The 20,008-nt window shown below is 44.7% G+C and overlaps 1 protein-coding gene across 1 annotated transcript; it reads right to left on the reverse strand.

Moving 5' to 3' along the window:
* Nucleotides 1-1,349: 1,349 nt before the first annotated feature.
* On the reverse strand, nucleotides 1,350-15,823 carry Isy1 (ISY1 splicing factor homolog). The gene is made up of 11 exons (XM_052719631.1): nucleotides 15,702-15,823; nucleotides 13,373-13,395; nucleotides 12,805-12,856; nucleotides 12,062-12,127; nucleotides 11,364-11,406; nucleotides 9,550-9,662; nucleotides 7,409-7,526; nucleotides 4,622-4,744; nucleotides 3,858-3,979; nucleotides 2,470-2,556; nucleotides 1,350-2,113 (listed from the first exon to the last, which is right to left on the reverse strand). The coding sequence occupies exons 1-11, from the start codon at nucleotides 15,702-15,704 to the stop codon at nucleotides 2,006-2,008; spliced, it is 858 nt and encodes a 285-aa protein (XP_052575591.1). The 5' UTR covers nucleotides 15,705-15,823; the 3' UTR covers nucleotides 1,350-2,005.
* Nucleotides 15,824-20,008: the final 4,185 nt, after the last annotated feature.

Below are 20,008 nucleotides of genomic sequence, written 5' to 3' on the forward strand. Positions count from 1 at the left end.
CATATACCAACAAATATTTTTTAAAAGATTTATTTATCGTTTATGTTTAGTCTGTGTGCTTGCATGAGTTTATATAACCCATGTTGTGTGCAGGAGTCCAAGGAGCACAGAAGGTATCTGATCCCCCAGAACTAGAGCTACAGGTAGTTAGGAATGCCCTATGTGGGTGCTGGGAACCAAACCCACATCCTCTGCAAAAACAGCAGAGACATCTTCCCAGCCCCCGCCCCTTTTTTTAAAATTTTTTTTCCGAGACAGGGTTTCTCTGTGTAGTTTTGGTTTTGGTGCCTGTCCTGGATCTCGCTCTGTAGACCAGGCCAGCCTCAAACTCACAGAGATCCACCTGGCTCTGCCTCCCGAGTGCTGGGATTAAAGGCGTGCCCACCACCGCCCGGTGGATTTAACATTCTTAAAGCAAGTTAGTGGTGGGTGAGCTGAATGGATGTTAACAGTCACTGTCACAGGGTGACACCATCTTAGCTGATAAACAGCAGATATCCCATAACCACCATCTATGTGTGTTTCAGAGCTGCCCCGCCCCCTCCCCAGTGGGTAGAAAGACGATCGTGTTCTCTTCCTTTCTTTCCTCATTTCTTTGGCATCTTATGCCTCTTTTTTCTTTCTGAACTTATTTAAATATATAGCCCATATATCATCCTATTTTCCTCATGTGTCACCAAAGCTGATTCAGAAAATAAGCCCCCAGTCAAAACAGAAGTGGGAGAAAAAGCACTACAAAGATGACAGGATACCAACCATGATACCCTGTGTCCTCTCTACAGGAGTCAGCCAGCACAGCCACTGTTTGACTCCCTCCAGCAAGGCCACTACAACAATAGGACTCGCCATCCACCACGATGCTGCCCTCACAGTACTCTCCCCAACCTCTGAACAGCCCACATCCTTTCCATGGGACAAGCTTCTCCAAACCAAGGGCCCTTGTTCCCTCGGCCTGGGTTGGATCCCTGCCACTTACTACTATGACCCTGGCCTCCCAGATGCTCCCACTGCCCTCAGAACAGGAGACATGTGCCTCACACTGCTCAGGCTTAGAGACCTTGCAAGAGGTTCTTGTTAGGTAGCAAAGACTCAGCTCAAAGTGGTGTTCTGGAGTCAGTCACTTAGGGTCTACAATGTGTACCCACAGAGGCCAGTACATGGCCATCCTCAGCTGTGACATAAGCTGGCTGTATGCTCATGCCAGGTGGAGCCTTGGGATCTGTACCATTCCTGGCACCACTACCCACTCTAGCCCACCACACACACACACAGTGTTCAGTGCCTTCCATGACTGACATCACGTCATCTCAGTCTAGGTACGCCACAGGACAAGGTCCAGGCACAGATGCTTCCTTTCTTATTAAAATATTTAATAAAAGCAGCTTTCTCTGAAACAAGTTATAAAAGTAAGGTTGCAAACTCAGAATTCCTGTCCACAAGACAGGAGAGGGTGAAGCAGGTTATCACAGAGGGGGACCATGACAAAGTAAAGCAGTGCCCAGCACAAAGGGGTGGCTTTACTGCTGACAGTGGAGTTCCATCTCAGGGTAGACACATCATCTCAGTTTTCCGGAGAAGATATGTCTTTGAATTTGAATATGATTTGAATAAAAATCATGCATTCTTAATGTTGGTTACTAATTAATCCTTCTCTCTCCCAAAAACCATAGTATAAGGTAGAATAAATTTTCAGACAGAGAGTTGATTTTACACATTCCAAAATAAAAATAAATGGATCCATATGGTAGCAAATGCATCTGTAAAAAGTGATGGCTAGTCTTCGGTACCCTGGCAGCTTACGGGGAAGTCAGGGCCAGGGCCTTACCATCAGGCCAGCCCACACATCCAGAAAAGGACAGAGGCGATATGCAGGATGAGAAAGTCACAGGGCCTCCCAGCACTGGCCAGCCAGGCTATAGCCCAGGGCAGCTATGAGGATGACGCCAGGGGCGTCACAAGCACACCCAGCACATCTCCCAGGGTCCGAGAAGGGCTCTGGCTCATCCTAGTACCCCAAGAGCCGCTTGGCTTCTTCACTCTGTGCCTGCAGGGTCTCACTTGCATATTTCTGGAGCAGTTCCATTTTCTTCCTCCGTACAAGCGCCTCCTCGATCTGTGAACACCCACAATGAAGAAGTCAGCCCTCAGCAAGGCCAGCCTCCACCTCTACCACAACCTAAGCAGGGAATACCTGCAGGGACACGGTCAAGAAGTCTGACTTTCACTAGACTTATTCTAAGACTGCAAGAACCGAGCCATTTCCCTCTGGGAACATTCAGTCAAAGCTCATGCTATCAGTTCCGTCAAGAGGGGCCTGCCCTTCATGGATCCCACACCTTTGTGTACACAATGAGCTAGCTCTACATGGTCAGGCTCAAAGGCTGCATAGTGGAATGGAAGGACAAGGACCACCCAGAAAGGTGAGCCTCGCTGGAGGAACGGCTCTACTGGGCATAGCATCCATCCTACCTCCTGCTGCGAAGGCACCGGCACGTGGGCAATGAACTTCTGCTGACCGTCTTCCCCTGCCTTCTCTTGGCTGCCTTCCTCATCAGACTGCAGAAGACAACATACAACCCATGAGCAGGTCACCAGTGACGGAAGCACTCACACTCTGTAGACAGTGTCACTCAGTTGGGCCTGGTGGCACAAACCTGCAACCCTACACTTGGCAAGCTGAGGCAAGAGGCCTGCTCCAAGTTTCAGTCAGCCGGGGCTGCAGAGTGACCCTGTCTCCAAAATTAACAGTAAAAAAACAAAGCGCTGAGTCTGGAGAGTAATTTTTAAGGCCTGCTCGAACAACTTAGTGAAACCCTGTATCAAAAAAAAGAGACCTGGGGACAGAGCTCAGTGGTAGAGGGCTTACTTCCCCAGTACCATGAAAACAAGCAAACAAAGCTTAAATTATTTAAAAGGAAAAAGAAATCCTTTCCATTGTTTTTACAATAAAGGAAAGGCCTATTGGGGGGAACTCCTGCTCAGCCTCATCACAGCAGCACTACACTTGTCTACGCTCCATCACTGGCCTGCCATCTGTCCCCACTCAGAACAGCATGCATCTCCCAGCACATGCTGCTTGCTCTGCTCCTGCACGTGGCTGAGCGTGGCTCACAGAAGCCACTAACTAAACACCCGAAGAATCAAGTGAGTATTCGTTTGTCACCCAGAGAAAGCCCAGGGCATGCAGCCACCGTGCTTTATACGCTTTACTGAGCTCTCCTGCAGGTCAGCTGGACCTAGGCGGGAACTTCCGCATCCTGTAACACATTCACTAAGTCATCAAACCTGTCTCCAAACCTGCTTCTTTGCCAGTGATGTACAAGCAAGTTCTTTCAACGACATGGAGGATCTGCCTCATCTCAGAACAGCAAATCAGATGTGTTCTAACTGGTCCAGGCAGCAAGGCCATGCTGGACACAATAGAAGAGTCTGGAGTCCAAAGGTTCTGCATGAGAAGTGTGGACCACAGACCCATCCCTGGTTACAAGACTCTAGAGAAGCCCGGGGGCCTGTCTCCATCTATGAAGTGGGTGTGGAAGACTACAGAAGACTACTACAGACTACTCACTTCTGTGAGCCACAGAAGTGCTGAGGCCAGGGACTAAAGCTTATGTGACCTCAACTGGGTTTACAACTGTCCCACATCATCCGAGAGAACTGATCCGTTAGACGGAAGCTAACAAGAGCTCCCTCAGCCCTTCCTGCCTGGAACCCTCCCCGTGCTCCTGCGCAGGGTCATCACAGCCATCCTACAGGTGAAGAAGCTGGGCTCTGAGCCATGACCCAGCCTCCTCCCTGGGGTACTCTGGAGCTCAGAGAAGAGGACAATGAGCACCAGACAGGACCCACGCCAGTACCTCCTCTTCGGTGACAGCATAGATGTTGATCTCCTCTTCCTCTTCCTCCTCCTCTTCCTTTTCTCCCCTTGCCAGGCGAGCCTCTCTCTCTGCTTTCCATTTCCCCACCAGCTCAGCTCTGACTGAAGACCAAGGAGAATAAAGGGTATTGAAAAACATTTTACTGGGCTAGAATGGCCAAGATGTCCCCTTCGGAAAAGGACACCCTGATTCTGCCCAGTCTGTCCTACAATGCCTCTAGCCTTATGTAGGTGCAAGGCAATTTTTGTAATAATGTCTCCAAATCCTCTCCAATGGCTGGCTGACACACATATGCTGGGTCCCACCCTCACCATGCACTTCCAAATTCCTATGGGAACTGATATGGACACGTCTCAGGCTTGCATGGTATGCTCTGCAGGGAGGAAGCACTCACTCGTACAGACACTACCTCCCTCTCCATCAGTAAGCTGTCAGCTGTGCAAGAAGATCTGAAAGCTACTAATATGGGTACTACTAAACAAGTTCAAGAAAAGCTAGCTTAGAAGGATCTAGACTGTGACCTCCCAGAAACAGGATCAAGACCAAGGAAAGATCTGTGGCTTCACCAGCTGTTCTGAGCCTAGTATGACCTGCCTGCCTCACCTGCCACCTAGATGTCAGATACTATCAGCCCGCTGAAGACCCTTAGCAACAACAAAAGACAGCTTTTGGTATCATGCACTGTTTTCAAGAGGGAGAACAGAAGCCAGGTGGCAGCTATAGTGACATGCCCGCGGACATACGTTTCTTTTCATAGTCTTGTTCCAAAGGCACGATAACTCCGTCATCTTCATCCAGGTAACCATAGTATTCAAAGTCGATCGCCTTCATGAGCTCAGCACGTGTTTTTCTGGGAGGAGGGAGAGCTACAAGAAATGGCAGTGACTTAACTGGATTCTCATCAAGATCATCCTTGATCCACAACTTTTCTCCACACAGTGAGTGCTAGAGTCACACATGACACACGGCCATGGAAATATCACAAAGTCAGCATTTCTCTATATCAGATATGAAATCAAGAGAGTGGAACCACCTTTCTTAAAGTTCAAGTTTTGATCCAATGAGCAGAATCTAATTAAAAAATCTACTCTTGGCTAAGGGTATAGGCCAGTGATTAGAACCCTTGCCACAAGGCCCTGGGTTCAATCCTCAGCATTACAAAAATAGATAAATAACAAGTAAATAAATGGAACCCACATGGTTTAAATAAACAGAGCTGGAGATTTAGATCAATGATGAACTATGCTAAGCAAGCCCAAGGTCCCCAGTTCAGTCTCTGAAGTACCTTCTAGCAACACCCTCAAACCCACAAGTCCATAATAAGGTTTTATAGACAGAGAAATACATCACAGAACTACTCATTCAATAGTGAAAACACTAGGGATAACCCAATACTATAAATGTCAGCGTGGGGTATCCAGAAACCCTGTTTTAATGCTCTTTTACAAAGTTTTAACAGCACAGGAAATGGTATGATGTTGACTGACACAAAACAAATAAGCAGAAAAAGAAACCCTAAGAAGGGCAAAGGACAGCATTCTGAAGAAAGCGTTCAGACGAAGGACAACTCTCTAGAGCACAACTGTATTTATCAAAGGGAAATCAAATGAAAATTGTAACCTAACATTGGTCAAATAATGAAAGCTGACCACTAAGGAAGGAGAAATGTGGGGGCTGAAGAGATGGCTCAGTGGTTAAGGTATTGCTCTTCCAGAGGACCTAGGTTTGGTTCCTAGCATCCACATGATGGCCCACAACCATTTACAACCTCACATCCAGGGGGATCGAACATGCTCTTCTGAACTCTGAGGGACACTGCATGTGCACAGACACATGCAGGCAAAAACACCCATACACATAAAATAGAATCTCAAAAAAAATTTTAAGAAAAAATGCAAATGTGTGAACATTTTCATTGGTAATTAAATTATCAACTTCATTAGTCACAGAAATAAACAGGAAATAGTGGGAGAGTACATAACAAGTTCCAGGCTGGCTTCTGCTACACACTAAGACCCTGTCTCAAAACAAAACAGGGAGATGACTCAGCAGCTCAAAGTGCTTGCTAGTGCATCAGGATGGGAAACAGAAAGAGGAGAACTAGGAAGCCTGAGGACTAGCTAGCCTAGAGTACACAGTAATGAGGATGGCAGGAGAGAACCAACTCCAACATGTACTCGAGCACACATGTGCTTCACCTACATACACAGAAACACACACATCATTTTTTAAAATCACAAAACCAGCACTTGAGAGGCAAAGGCAGGTGGATCTCTGAGTTCAAGGTAAGTCTGGTTTACAGAGTGAGTTCCATGACATCTAGGGTTACACAGAAAAACCCTTACTCTAAATAAATAAATAAATGAATGAATGAATGAATGAATGAATGAATGAATAAATAAATAAATAAATAAATACTATGAAAACTGGAAAGAAACAGTTGGTAATGGCCACTTCATCTGGCACTTGAGTTCCTGTCCTGTGAAGGGGTGGGCATCACACCGGCTGAAGGGGAAAAAAGCACCGCCTTCCTGCTGACCACAGGGACTAGTTTTCAAGTGCAATCATGTGAAGAAAGTACAGTCAACTGGGACTGATTAATCTTTCACCTAATATGGATAAAATAAGCCTTGACAACGGCCTAGAAGGAAACCTGAAGATACTGGTTCCCAGTCATCTCTGCTGGGGGCCTGCGTTGGGTCAGCAAGGGGACTTCAAACTCTCTCTTTAATTATACTGGGTAAGAGTGACTTATGCACACCACTCATGAGGCAGGCTACCATTTGAGCTTTGAGCTCACAAGTTGAAGACATGCCTGGGTAACACTGAAAGGCTCTATGTCAACAACAAAACCTACAACTGAAACAAAAATCTGTGCTGAGGGCTGAAGAAGTAAATCATTGGTAGAGTGCTTGCCTAGCTTGTATAAGTCTAGGGTTCAATTCTTAACACAGCAGAAAAATTAACTACATTTAGAAAAAGGTACATGGGGCAGTGAGGTGGCCCAGTGGGTGAAGGGACTTACCACGAGGCCTGACGACACACGTGGTGGAGGCAGAGAACTGTGGTTGTCCTCTGATAACCACACAAATGTTACGACACACATGGACCCCTCACACACACAGGTACATCAGTAAATAAACCTTACTTACAATAAAGAAGGACGAAAAGTAAATGCAAATAACAACAACAAAACCCATCGTGATGACACAGGTCTGTAATCCCAGAACTCTGAAGGCTGAGGCTAAAGTTAGATGGCCAGTTTGAGGCCAGGCAGAACAAAGTCGTTAAAACAAAACAGCTTAGGCGTCCACAATCCTAACAGGTGGAGGCAGGAAGATCTGGAGTTCAAAGCCTGGGCTACATGAGACCATGTTCCAAAAATATAACATAAAATTAAGAATAAAATCTTAAAAGCTATTTTTAAAATCTGGATACAGTAATTCCTACACTGCATAGCACACGGCACACTTCTCTTACTCACTAGCAATAATTAAAGGCCGATGCTTTCTCAAACATGAGCTACTTACGTTCTTTCTCAAACAGTTCTCTGACACCAGGCAAATCTTTGGCTGCCCCGAAGTACTTGTAACCACGGTTTCCAGGAACTTCTTTACCTTCATGATCCAGCATCTTAGGGCCAACTTTCTTATTGGGAAAGAAAAAGGAAAATGGGTCTGATACATAAACCTACTTTCCTATGTTTACAAATACATTTTGAGATAATAATGTCATACATTGAAAACACTCCATACAGAAAAAAATTTGTGGATTTTTTTAAACCCCTTAAAAATTAACCTAGGGCTGGAGACATGGATCAGGAGTAGAGTGCTTGTCTATCATGTCATGCAAATAGCCTTGGTTCAATCCCCAGCACCACAAAAAAATAGGTTTAAAAAAAAAAAGGCCTGTTATGGTAGCATACACCTCTAATTTCAGCACTGAGAGGGCTAAGGAAGGAGGCCTGATACCTGAGTTCAATTCCCCAGGACCCAGAGGGTAGAAGTGAAAAAGTGACTTCTACAAGTTGTCCTCTGACCACCAAATGTGCATTGTGGCACATACACACACACACACACACACACACACATACACACACACACACACACACACACACACACACACACACACACACACACTGCTGGGTGTAGTGTTGCATGCCTATAATCCCAGCACCTAAGAGCCTGAGACAGGAAGATTGCCACAAATCCAAGGCTAGGTTAGACTATATAAGGCCTGGGCTACAGAGTGAGACTTAGTCTCAAAAAACAAAACAAAAACAGAAAAACAGTCAAAAAAGGAAAAGACATACCAAGGGGCCTAGCTCAATCAGTAGAAGCCTAGCCAAGCCTGTCAATCCCCAGCACCACATAAAACCAGGTGGGCAGCGGTGGCACATGCCTTTAATCCCAGCACTAAGGAGGCAGAGCCAGGCAGATCTCTGTGAGTTCGAGGTCAGCCTGGTCTACAGAGCGAGATCCAGGACAGGCACCAAAACTACACAGAGAAACCCTGCCTGAGAAGAAAGAAAAAAAAAAAAAAAAAAGAACAGGTATAGTGGAACATGCCAGAAACCCCAGCACTCATAAACTCCAGGCAGGAAGGAGCAGTTCAAGGCTAATCTTGGTTACTTTGAGGCCAACCTGAACTACATGATACCCTGTCTCAAAAGAAAAACAGGGGTTGGGGATTTAGCTCAGTGGTAGAGCGCTTGCCTAGCAAGCACAAGGCCCTGGGTTCAGTCCTCAGCTCTGGAAAATAAAAAAATTAAAAAAAAAAAGAAAGATAAGAAAAACAAACAAAAATAATAATAAATATCAAAATAAGACAGAATGGAAAATGCCAAAGTACATCACAGAATTTTCTCAGTGTGCTTTTGTGTGCACCAGACTGCAGTAAAAAGTGTGTATGCTGGGGCTAAAGAAATGGCTCAGACCTTAGAAACACGTACTGCTCTTGCAGAAGATCTGAGTTTGATCCCCAGAACCCACATCAGCAGCTCAAAACTGCCTGTAACTCCACTCCAGGGAGCTCAGACTCCTCCTCTGACCTCCATGGGCACCAACACTCATGTCTTCTCTCTCTCTCTCTCTCTCTCTCTCTCTCTCTCTCTCTCTCACACACACACACACACACACACACACTACACATCACACACACACATAATCTGAATTTAAAATGTGTGCCAGGATTGGTGGTGCAAGACTTTGATCCCAGCAAAGGCAGATGGATATCTGTGAGTTCAAGGCCAGCCTTATCTACACAGTAAGTTCCAGTATAACCAGAGCTACATAATAGAGAGACCTTGTCTCAAAAAAATAAAGTCTGGATGCACATGTCTTACTATAATCATGATACTAAGGGGGAAAAACCCACAACAGACAGGAATGTCTCTGGGGAGCTCAAAAAAGAAGGTGAGGTGGCCATGGGCATTGTAAACAGGTACCTTGCCTAGGCCAAGGCCTGAGCCATGCAGTAGTTCAGGATTATGCCACCATCCTTTTCACAGGTATTCTGCCCACATGTAACAGCTGCTTCTCAACCCTCCGTCACTGTCAGCTGACTCCTCTTGGATAGTCATGGTCTGAACCCACAGGCAATGCACGGCTAGACACACCCTGCAACGCCCTCAGCAGTCTGTCTCAGGCACCACTGGAGCTATACTACTTACTCCATAGTCAGGGCCGCCCAGCTCCTTGATGCGGACCTCCCAGTGTCCTTTCTCCCTTAGCAGCTTGTTAATTTCATCATTCAGGTCTCGAATTCGGAATTCCCCTAAACCAGCTAGAAAACAACACTGTTAGTATCATTTCTTCAAGATGCCGTGCCCTAAAACAACGAATGTCAGTATTTCCAATACATGTACTCAGTGTCATAGCTTTACAATGGATAGCAACACTGCAATGGTCTACTCCATACAACTGATCATTTAAATTGATAAGAAAAGACCTGGTAGTGCACACCTTTGATCCCAACATTCCGGAGGCAGAGGCAGCCGGATCTCAGTGAATTCGAGGCCAGCCTGTAACTCCAACTGTAGGGGATCTGATGTGCTCTTCTGGTCTCGCTGGGCACCCACATCCACATGCACATACACACACATGCATACACATAATTGAAAATAAAACAAATCTTTAAAAAAAAAGATCAGCTGGACTGGTCATGCACACTTTTAATCCCAGCACTTGGGAGGCAGAGGCAGGTGGATCTCTGGGAGTTAGAGGCCAGCCTAGTCTACAAAGAGAGTTTCAGGACATCCAGGGCTGTTACACAGAGAAACCCTGTCTAGAAAAACCGAAAGGAAAAAAAAGGGTGTATCAGTAGGGCATAACCATCATACTATTCTGGAGGCTGAGGAAAGAGGAACAAAAAGTTCAAGGGTTGCCTGGACTGGAGTTCAAAGGTCAGCCTAAACAACTTAACAAGACCTTGTCTCAAAAAAACTATAACTAATAATAATACCAAGCGCAGCAAATATGCAAACACATTTTACAAACTTCCATTCTTATACTCTAGCCTCTTAAGCAAGAAAAAGACCCACGACTCCCATTTTCAGAAACCTATAGTCAGAAAGAACCTCAAAGCAGCCAGTCTTCCCAAAGCAAAGCTGATGCTGGTTTAGTGTCTCTTCTAGTGTGTTTTAGTATCTTCTAGTGTGTTTTAGGATCTTCTAGTGTGTTTTAGGATCTTCTAATGTGTTTTAGTATCTTCTAGTGTGTTTTAGGATCTTCTAATGTGTTTTAGGATCTTCTAATGCTGTTTTAGTATCTTCTAATGTGTTTTAGTATCTTCTAATGTGTTTTAGTATCTTCTAATGCTGTTTTAGTATCTTCTAATGTGTTTTAGGATCTTCTAATGTGTTTTAGGATCTTCTAATGTGTTTTAGGATCTTCTTGCTGAAATTTTGAAAATCTAAGTAGAAGCTGGATATGGTTGAGTGGGTAGGGAAGTGGGGAGGATCTGGAAGGACTTGGGGGAGGGGAAGAATATGATCAAAATATTTTTAAATTTAAGAAATGTTTTAAATAAAAAATATAATAAAAGTTAAGCAGACGTCAGGCAGTGGTGGCGCACACCTTTAATCCCAACACTCAGGAGGCAGAGGCAGGTGGATCTCTGAGTTGGAGGCCAGCCTGGTCTACAGAGCAAGTTCCAGGACAGCCAAGACTACACAGAGAAGCCCCGTCTCGAAAAGGAAAATAAAAAAGTTAAGTGGAATGTTATTAGGTGCTTTACTCTATAAATGTCATCTAGGTCAGTCAGTTTTGTTTTGGCCTCCTGTGTGCTGTGTAGCTGTGAGGATACCTTCAGCTCCAGCCTTACATTGGGATTACAGACCTGCACTATGCTTGGGCCAATGTTCACATCTTCAATGGCCTTGCTAATTCCCTATGTACTTGTCTTACTGGTCATTAGGGAAGGAGGGCTGAGGTCCCCACATCTAATTGTGTATTCTAGAACACTTTACAGGGTTAGTCAGCTTACCATTCTGAATCTGAGCAACTTTTTTTGAGATCTCTCCAATGATCTGTAGGGAAATAAATAGTAACAGGTACATTTTCATGATTTTTTAACATATCTGAAAGCACAGGAAAACTGTAATTCACAACTGACAAAAATACTATTGGCGGGGCTGGAGAGATGGCTTAGTGGTTAAGAGCACTGACTGCTCTTCCAGAGGACCCTGGTTCAATTCCCAGCGCCCACATGGCAGCTCACAGCTGTCAGTAACTCCAGTTCCTGAGACCCAACACCCATGGCAAAACACCAATGTATGTGAAATAAAAATCAATCAATCAAAAAAAAAAAAATACTATAGGTGTGGTAGAGCACACCTTTAATCCCACAACTGGGGAGACAGAAGCAGGCGGATCTCTGTATTTTCAAGGCCAGTTTGGCGTACACAGGCCAGTCAGGACTACAAAGCAAGACCATATCTCAAAAACAGAAACAGCGCTGGGCAGTGGTAATGCACAGCTTAATCCCAACACTCGGGAGGCGGAGGCAGAGGCAGAGATCTCTGTGAGTTAGAGAACAGCCTGGTATATATAGGGACAGCCAGGAACACAAGGGGAGACCCAGTCTCAAAAAAAATTAAAAATTCTGGTTAATAATCACTGAGATAAAGAGGAGCCAACAAAAGCATGTTACTTCTACTGAGATCAGGTTTCCCCAGAACATACCTGTCGTCTCCATTTCTCAGCTTTGGGCAACTCAGTACATTCAGAAGCAAGAAAGGGTCTTCGTTCCTAAGGAGAAGGAGAGTAACACATGTCGCCACTAGGCTTTGTACATACTTCAGTAACATCCACCACCGATTCAGGCTTGAAACCTGAACTAGTTAGTGCTCTAAATATACTTGAAGTCACAGTGCTAGAGGATACTCAACTCCTAACCCTTTCCCTACAATCTCTTAAGAAACACAATTACTCAAGGAACTGTGTCTAGTTCAAATAAATTCATCCAAGTATATAATCTCTCCAGGCCCACACTCTACCTTCTTATGGTCAATATTAGAGCTAGAATAATAGGAGAACCCAGACATCACTTTAGATTTAAAAAAAAAATGTGGGGCTAGAGAGATGGCTCAGCAGTTAAGGGTAATGACTATTCTTCCAGGGTACCTGGGCTCAATTCCCAGCACCCACATGGCAGCTCACAACTGTCTGTAACTCCAAGATCTGACACCCTCACACAGACACACATGCAGGCAAAACACCAATGCACATAAAATAAAAATAAATAAGTTTAAAAAAAAATAGAAAAAGCAGAAGCCAGATAATCACACTGCCCCAACAGAAGAGAGGAACACCAGAAGTTCAAACTCTTCAACAAGTACAGCAGGAACAGATGGAGTCTGAAGTCTGCCCAAGAAGTTTCAGTGTATTTCTGCCTGACACGTCCCAGAGGATGAGATTTCACTCACCTTGACTTTTCCCTCTTCCAGCTGAGCCTGACGAAATCTTGCCAGGGCAGTCCTACCAGGGAAACAAAAAAAAAACCCATTAGATTTCTTATCATTCAAGTTCCTGGATGGGGCAGGTCTGTTCATGACCACATCTAAAGTCATTAGTGTGAACAGTAATAAAGAAACCAGAGTAGTTAAGGATTTTCATGTTCCAAGGGATAGGCCTCCAACACCATTTGTGTTTCTGAACACTCAGGTATCTACTTTAACTATATTGCATATATAAACTGTTGGGAAACTACTGTGATAAGCAATATACAGAAATGTTCAAAGATTAACATCATGGATGCCCTTGCAGTCATTCCCAGCCTATCCACAGGTGGGAAAATGTTCACCCAGGATAAGTTCTGGAAGAACAAGAAAACATTAAGGGGAAAACCAAACACAAGCAAACGCAGAAATGCTATTTTAGCACATTGAAAGAAGAAACCGCTTCCAGAAAGACTCCTACCAAAGGGATCACATACAAGTTCTGTGCTTCTAATTAAATCTCAGAATTTTCAGCCCCAAGGAAGTTGATACTCACATAGCCTTTTCTGCATTTCGGGCCTAGATGGAGACAAAGGAAGAAAACACTAAGTTTAGAATATTTGTTTTTCTTCTTGTGGTTGACTTGAAATGATTTTAAATGGTTAAAAAAATTATTTATTTTTTCAAATTCGTCTGTGTGTATGTCTGCTTGTCTGTATGTGCGCCATGTGTGTATGGTGGCCACAGGATAGAAGTGAACATCAGTTCCGTGGAACTAGAGACTAGAGTATAGGCAATTGTAAGCCACCTGATATGGATGCTGGGAACCAAACCTGGGTCCTCTGCACCAACAGTAAGCGCTTTTAACCACTAAGCCAACTCCTCAGCCCCTAGAATACCTTTTATCACTTCTATTGTTTTCTATTTGTGTTACTTTTTACATTATTTGCTTTTTATAATCATGCACATATGTAGAATGTATTGTGATCATATCCATTAACCTCTCTGATCCCTCTCCCACTCCTCCTAGGATCTCACATGCACCACCATGCACAGCCCCGACCCAAAAACAGCAGGGCTGGATGTTCCCTGCCAGTGGAACTCAGAAGCACCAAGACTGGCTTTTGCAAAGCAATTTTTATACAAGTGCTGTCACATCAGTGTTAAGTCAATGATCCCTAAACCAAAGGGTCAGGAAGACAACACATCTTTTCCAGTTGGACTGTAAACTACTTGCTAAATTTGGGACTTGGATTTTGCTCCCAGCTCTTCCTCTCAGTATCACTGAGACATGGTCTCACAAAAACCTAAGTTTCCCTTTACACTGAATATCGTAGCTCTTATCTTATAATGTTGTGATGACTTATTCAGATAAATGCATGAAGATAATCAGATAGTTTACAGAGTCAGCACCATGAGCTTATTTAACCTGCCCTTCAAGTTCTCCCTTCCAATCACCTCTGAAAGAAATTCAGCAGGTGGATGGTGGATAAATGAACATGACAGCAGTGTAGGACACACCCTCCTTCAGAAACAGCTGCTTTCCAGGCCACTGTTTCGCTTGTTAGGATTCTGTACTAACAGTATATAGTGGTTTTCAAAACATCCTCTGTAACCATTCCACGGCATCATACGCTTCTTAAATTTTTGTGTATGTTTTTATTTAATAGAATTATGTACCTGTTTGTACCTATATATGTATACAATATCATCCCCCAAAAAAAGTGTAATAGTGGCTTTTTTTTTTCTATTTGGTATTGTAAAGCACCCCAGACTGGCAAGAAGGCCTATATATTTGAATAAATGCCCATACTTTGTATATAGATTTACATGGTTATGTATATACTTACACCTGTTTCATAATCATACTTGGGTATGTGTATATGTGTAAATATCTACCCATGTGGATAAGACTACACAGATCTCAGCACTAGACCTCAGAGATATCAACAAAACTCAGAAGCATGAAAGCAACTCTGTATGCTTTTAGGGGGACTTTTACTATATATAGATACAGATAAATATAAAGATTTTTTGTATGTATATAAATGTTTTGCCTATATATATGTATGTGCACCACGTGAGTGCCTTGTGCCCACTAACTTCAGAAGTGGGTATTAGATCCCCTAAAACTGGAGTTACAGATGATTGTGAGCCACCATGTGGGTGCTGGGAACTGACGAGAAGTGGTTCTTAACCACTGGGCCATTTCTCCAGCCTCCATGGGGCCATCACTTTGAAAATACTACAGTAACCACGCCTCTTTTTACCAACACTATGTGTGATTTCATATTTACATATTAAACACTTCTTTTTTTTTTTTTTTTTTTGTTTTTCGAGACAGGGTTTCTCTGTGTAGCTTTGCGCCTGTCCTGGAACTCACTTGGTAGTCCAGGCTGGCCTCGAACTCACAGAGATCCGCCTGGCTCTGCCTCCCGAGTGCTGGGATTAAAGGTGTGCGCCACCACCGCCCGGCTATTAAACACTTCTTGAGCGAATGAAACCGAGAATCACAACCTCTCAACACTTCAGCCCATGCTAGTCATTCATTCACGGTGATGGCACACCTGTCTAAAGAATGCCAGACTCTGTCTCGGGCATTAAGTAAGCAACAGTATGAAGACCCTTCCCTTGAGAAGTTCCTATCTGTGAAGACTGAGAACATCTGGGCGGGTCCTCCGCCCATTGAGTCCCATCGATAATGTGCTTCATCCGAAATGAACCACCGAGATGTAATTCAGCTCCCCAACTCAGTTTTCTCCTGCAATTTCTAACACCTACGCCAAGAGGGAAAGTAACCCCGAACTAGGCCAGGGACCCCGAGGCCGCACACTGGCTCGGGCCTCCCGTGGCCACGTGCCCGATCCCCTCTCCCCCGCACTCACCATGGTGCCGGCGAGGGCGCCGGGGCGCCGCGCTGCTGCACAGCTTGCCTTGACGTCCGGGACCAGGCGGGCCGGCGCGGGAACGGAAAACTCTTAATAGCTGACAAACTGCTCCTTCTGTCGGAAGAATAAATGGAGAGGACCGGAAGTTAAGGACCGGAAGCGCATTAGAGAACGGGGGCGGGGCGAGAGACGCAGCGGCGCTTCTGTGGGCGGCTTTGCGCCGGCGTCTGTCCAGTGCGTCGTCTCGCGCTGCGTGGCCGGGACTACGCTTGCGCCGCGGGCATGAGTCTGTCAACGTTTGATTTTGTTCTCGTGGCAACAGCGGTCAGAGATTCGCCTGTCTTTGTCCTTCCTGATCCTTCTATGGCAGCAGATGACCGTTTTGAAAATGACTCCACTACCTCTCTGAACGCACTGAGTGTTCACAGCCACTCTGGGCCCTGCAGGGAGTACTGTCGCCTGCGTGGACCCGGGTCCCTGACACACCTTAAGGAGCCAGTGCTGGCTTGGGAGCCAGGGGAGCAAACCTGCCTTTCCGGGAGGCTTTTTTCACCGCTGCCTGTCATTTACTTGGAGCTGAACAGTGCCTGAGACCATGGTGCTCCTCCTGCCTCCTCCTTTTAGGAAACATGTATATCATTATACTTTACTAAAGGTGACTGTTCCCAAGAAACTGACAGGATGAATATGATCGTGAAAGAAACATGTGAACCAATGAATCAGAGCTTTCTCCACACATTCCCAGAAGACAGAGACCACCCTTTTAAAATACAAACTTATGGCTAGGCTTGCAGGCCCACGCCTTTAATTCCAGCATTTAAGTGGCAATAAAGGCCAGTTTTTATGTGTTGGAGGACAGCCTGGCCTATAGAGGGAGTTCCAGGCCAACCAGGGGTGCATAGTGAGACCCTTCCCCAAAAACTAAAGAAAAGAGCTGGGCACCTTTGATCCCAGCACTCAGAAGGCAGAGGCAGAAGTATCTTTGAGTTCAAGGCCCGTCCGCAAAGTGAGTTCCAGGACAGCCAGGGCTACACAGAGAAACTCTGGCTTAGGTGGGGGTGTGGGGGAGTAATGAGAAGAAAATCAAATACGGAGGTAAGGAGCAGGTGGGGGTTAGAGGCTACATGAGACACTTGCCACAGACATGGGCGTTAGAAATGGTGGCGGGCTCTCCTACTGAGTCAGCCTTAAGGACAGCACCCTTGTCACAGGCCAGGCAAGAATGTGACAGACCACCATGCATAGAAGGCCAAATTTAGAGACCTTTATTAGCAGGCAGCTGAGGGCAGGATCTTGTCCCAAAGCACTCCCTGCACCAAAGCTCAGGGATACAGGATCTATGAAGGTGAACACCTCAATGGCATCACAGTCAGGTGTAGTTCAGGGGACCTGGTAGCATTTGTTTCGGCTATCCATTCAGCAGTCATTTTGATTATGCATCGGGGCCATGGTCAGCCCACTCTCTTAGCTTTCCCTGCTCCTGTGCATTCTACCATTAGACTCAACCATTGCTAAGCACACAGAATCTCAGCAAAAGTGGTGCACTAGGAGGAGTTCAGGATCAAACAGGATCGGACATTAGTTAAAGTTTTTATGTAAGCGGGCAGATGGTCGCCGCACTAGAACCTCTCTTCCCACTTCTTGCAACTAGGTGTGGGGGTATGACCAAATGATGGCCAGTGGTGCTTTGGGCCAGGAGCCCCAAGGTTTTTTTTTGTTTTTTTTTTTCCTTAACCCTTAATTTATGCATTACCAAAGCACCATGACATTTTACATTCAGAGATTTGTGGAGTTTGGCCTTTCCAACTTTCCATAAGTTTGAAGGGGAGGTGGGGAACTGTGGAAATGGATGTAGTTGGCATTTTCCTTTGGGCTGTCAACCAGCTCCCAAATAAAGACACAGAGACTTATTTTGAATGTTCGGCCTTAGCTTAGGCTTGTTCCAGTTGCTTTTTAACTTAATTTTAACCTGTTTCTTAATCATTTTGCCTCGGGGCTTTTTACCTTTCTTTCATTCTGTATGCCCTACATTCCTGCTTCCTCTGTGTCTGTCTGTCTGCCCCCTGGCATCTCCCTTTCTTTCTCCCCTAAGCCTAAATTCCTCCTCCTACTTACTCTCTCTTCCCAGAAGTTCTGCCTATACTTCCTCCCTTGGCCATTCAGTTTTTTATTAGACCAATCAGATGCCTTAGGCAGGCAAGGTAAAACAGCAATTTATCTTCACATAGTTAAACAAATGCAGCACATCTTTACACAGTTAAACAAATGCAACACATCTTTACACAGTTAAACAAATGCAGCACATATTTACATAGTTAAACAAATATTCCACAAATAGAGTCAGAGAGGTGTGCATCACTTCAATTCCCATGGAATGAATGAATACTAGGTTAAATTGCTAAAACCACATATTTAAAAAAGAAAATCTTGACCTTTTCCCATTTCTGAGAGGTGAACTTAGGAACATCCAACTTGGACTGAGAAATGAGCAGTCCAAAGTCCACTGCCTGGCCTAGAGCCTAATTCTTTGTAAAATTAGAAATGTCCTGAAGCCATTGCATTTGAAATGTTTTAGCCATTATGTTAAATATTTTATTCCAAACACGAATGGTCAGCCTTCACACACAGACTTGAGAGAAACAGAGGGACGGGGTAGTGCCTCCTTCTGATGTTCTGCTGGCCTGGACCTCCATATGCAGATCAGGTTAGCCTCAAATTCACAGAGTTTCACCTGACTCTCCAGCTGTGGGTTTAAAGACATTATGTCCCCACATCTGGCTTCAAAAAAGACTTGTTTTTGTTTGCATCCAAGCTCTCAAGTAGCCCAGGTTGGCCTGAAACTTGCTATTATGACTGAACTTTGATCTTCCTGCCTCTGATTCCCGGGACTACAGGTAAGCAAACACTACACCCAGATTGGTTTGGAATTTTTTTTTTCTTTTTGGACAAGCTCTTGCTATTATCCTAGACTGACCTCAAACTCTATGCTAATACTGCCTCAGTCTCCCAAGTGCTGGAACTGCAGATGTGCAGCACCACACCCAATTCACAGTTCAAACAAGTGTAGCTGCTTGCCACCAAGCCTGATGACCTGAGTTTGTATGCTGAAACTCAAGATGGAAGGAGAGAATTGCCTCCTACAAACTGTCCTCTGACTTCCACATTCACACCCATACACATAGAATAAATGAAGTAAAAAAAGAGTAAAAATTCTAAGAATCCTGATTTGGGAACTCAATCTCTTCTTGTCACTTCAATCAATCCAAGCCTTGTTTTGTCATCTATGCCAGAAGCAGGGTACATTGAATTGATTGGCAGAACACTTCCAAGTTAAAAACATTCCCCAACCCCGTCTGATCCATAAGCCAGAGAATGCTTTTGCCAATGATTTGTCTCTTGCACCCTCCTATGAACCTCAAATACTATTCTTTCCTCTATCCAGAATTTATTGGGAGTATGGTAGACAACAAAAGCATCAAAACACAGCCCTCAAAGATGCCCACACCTGTATCCCTTGGATCTGAAAACTGTTACCTTACAAACCAAAAGGGATTTTGTAGGTGTAACTAAGGACCTCAAAATGGGAGTCATTCCATGTTCTCCAGTGGCCTCCATGGAATCAGAAGGGTCTTTATAACAGGGAAGCCAAGGTTCAGTTTAGAATTGTTATCTTGTGAGTCAAGGGGGGGGGGTGATGATATGGCCAGAGCCAAGGATGTGGACAGCTGCTAGAAGTCGGAAAAGGCAAGGAAATTTTCTTCTTGGGGCTACAAGTGAAGCTCAGTGATGAAGTGCTTACCTGGCATGCACAAGGCCCTGGGTTCAATCCCTAGCACCACACATTTTTTTTCTTCTCTAGAGCTTTTAAAAGGAAAGCTGTCCTGTCTACACTCATTCATGAGACCCATTTCACACCTCTCCAGCACTATATGTAGGCTTATGAGGTTTTTGTTGCATTTTGTTTTGAGACACATCTGGAGTAGTCCAGGCTGGCCTGAAATATTCGTAGCCAAGGATGACCTTGAACTCTCTTGGTGCTACAGACATGCACCAACTTGCCATCAACACATTACTGCTTATTTCAGTACTATTCCAGTCATTTCTGTCACTGTTGACCTGATTTTAAAATTTAGTTAAGAAGCTGGAGAGATGTCTCAGCAGTGACTGAGAACAATGGTTGCTCTTCCACAGTAAGGCTTGGATCCACCTGTCATCACAGGTCAAACGAGAAAGTTCCAAATAGAAGGTTTTTCTTTAAGTTCTTGAATTTTCAACTTCTTTCCCTAGTCTCTATTTGTCTTAGC

This window comes from Peromyscus californicus, unplaced genomic scaffold, assembly GCF_007827085.1.
Source record: "Peromyscus californicus insignis strain IS unplaced genomic scaffold, ASM782708v3 Scaffold_6__1_contigs__length_162567912, whole genome shotgun sequence".
NCBI lineage: Eukaryota > Metazoa > Chordata > Mammalia > Rodentia > Cricetidae > Peromyscus > Peromyscus californicus.

Excerpts from the sequence above, each read along its gene's own strand:
- Isy1 (XM_052719631.1), bottom strand. Across the intron at positions 7,527-9,549 it reads TGGGCGGCCCTGACTATGGA|AAAGTTGGCCCTAAGATGCT; the intron begins GTAAGTAGTATA and ends TTTCCCAATAAG. Across the intron at positions 2,114-2,469 it reads CGGTGCCTTCGCAGCAGGAG|ATCGAGGAGGCGCTTGTACG; the intron begins GTAGGATGGATG and ends GGGTGTTCACAG.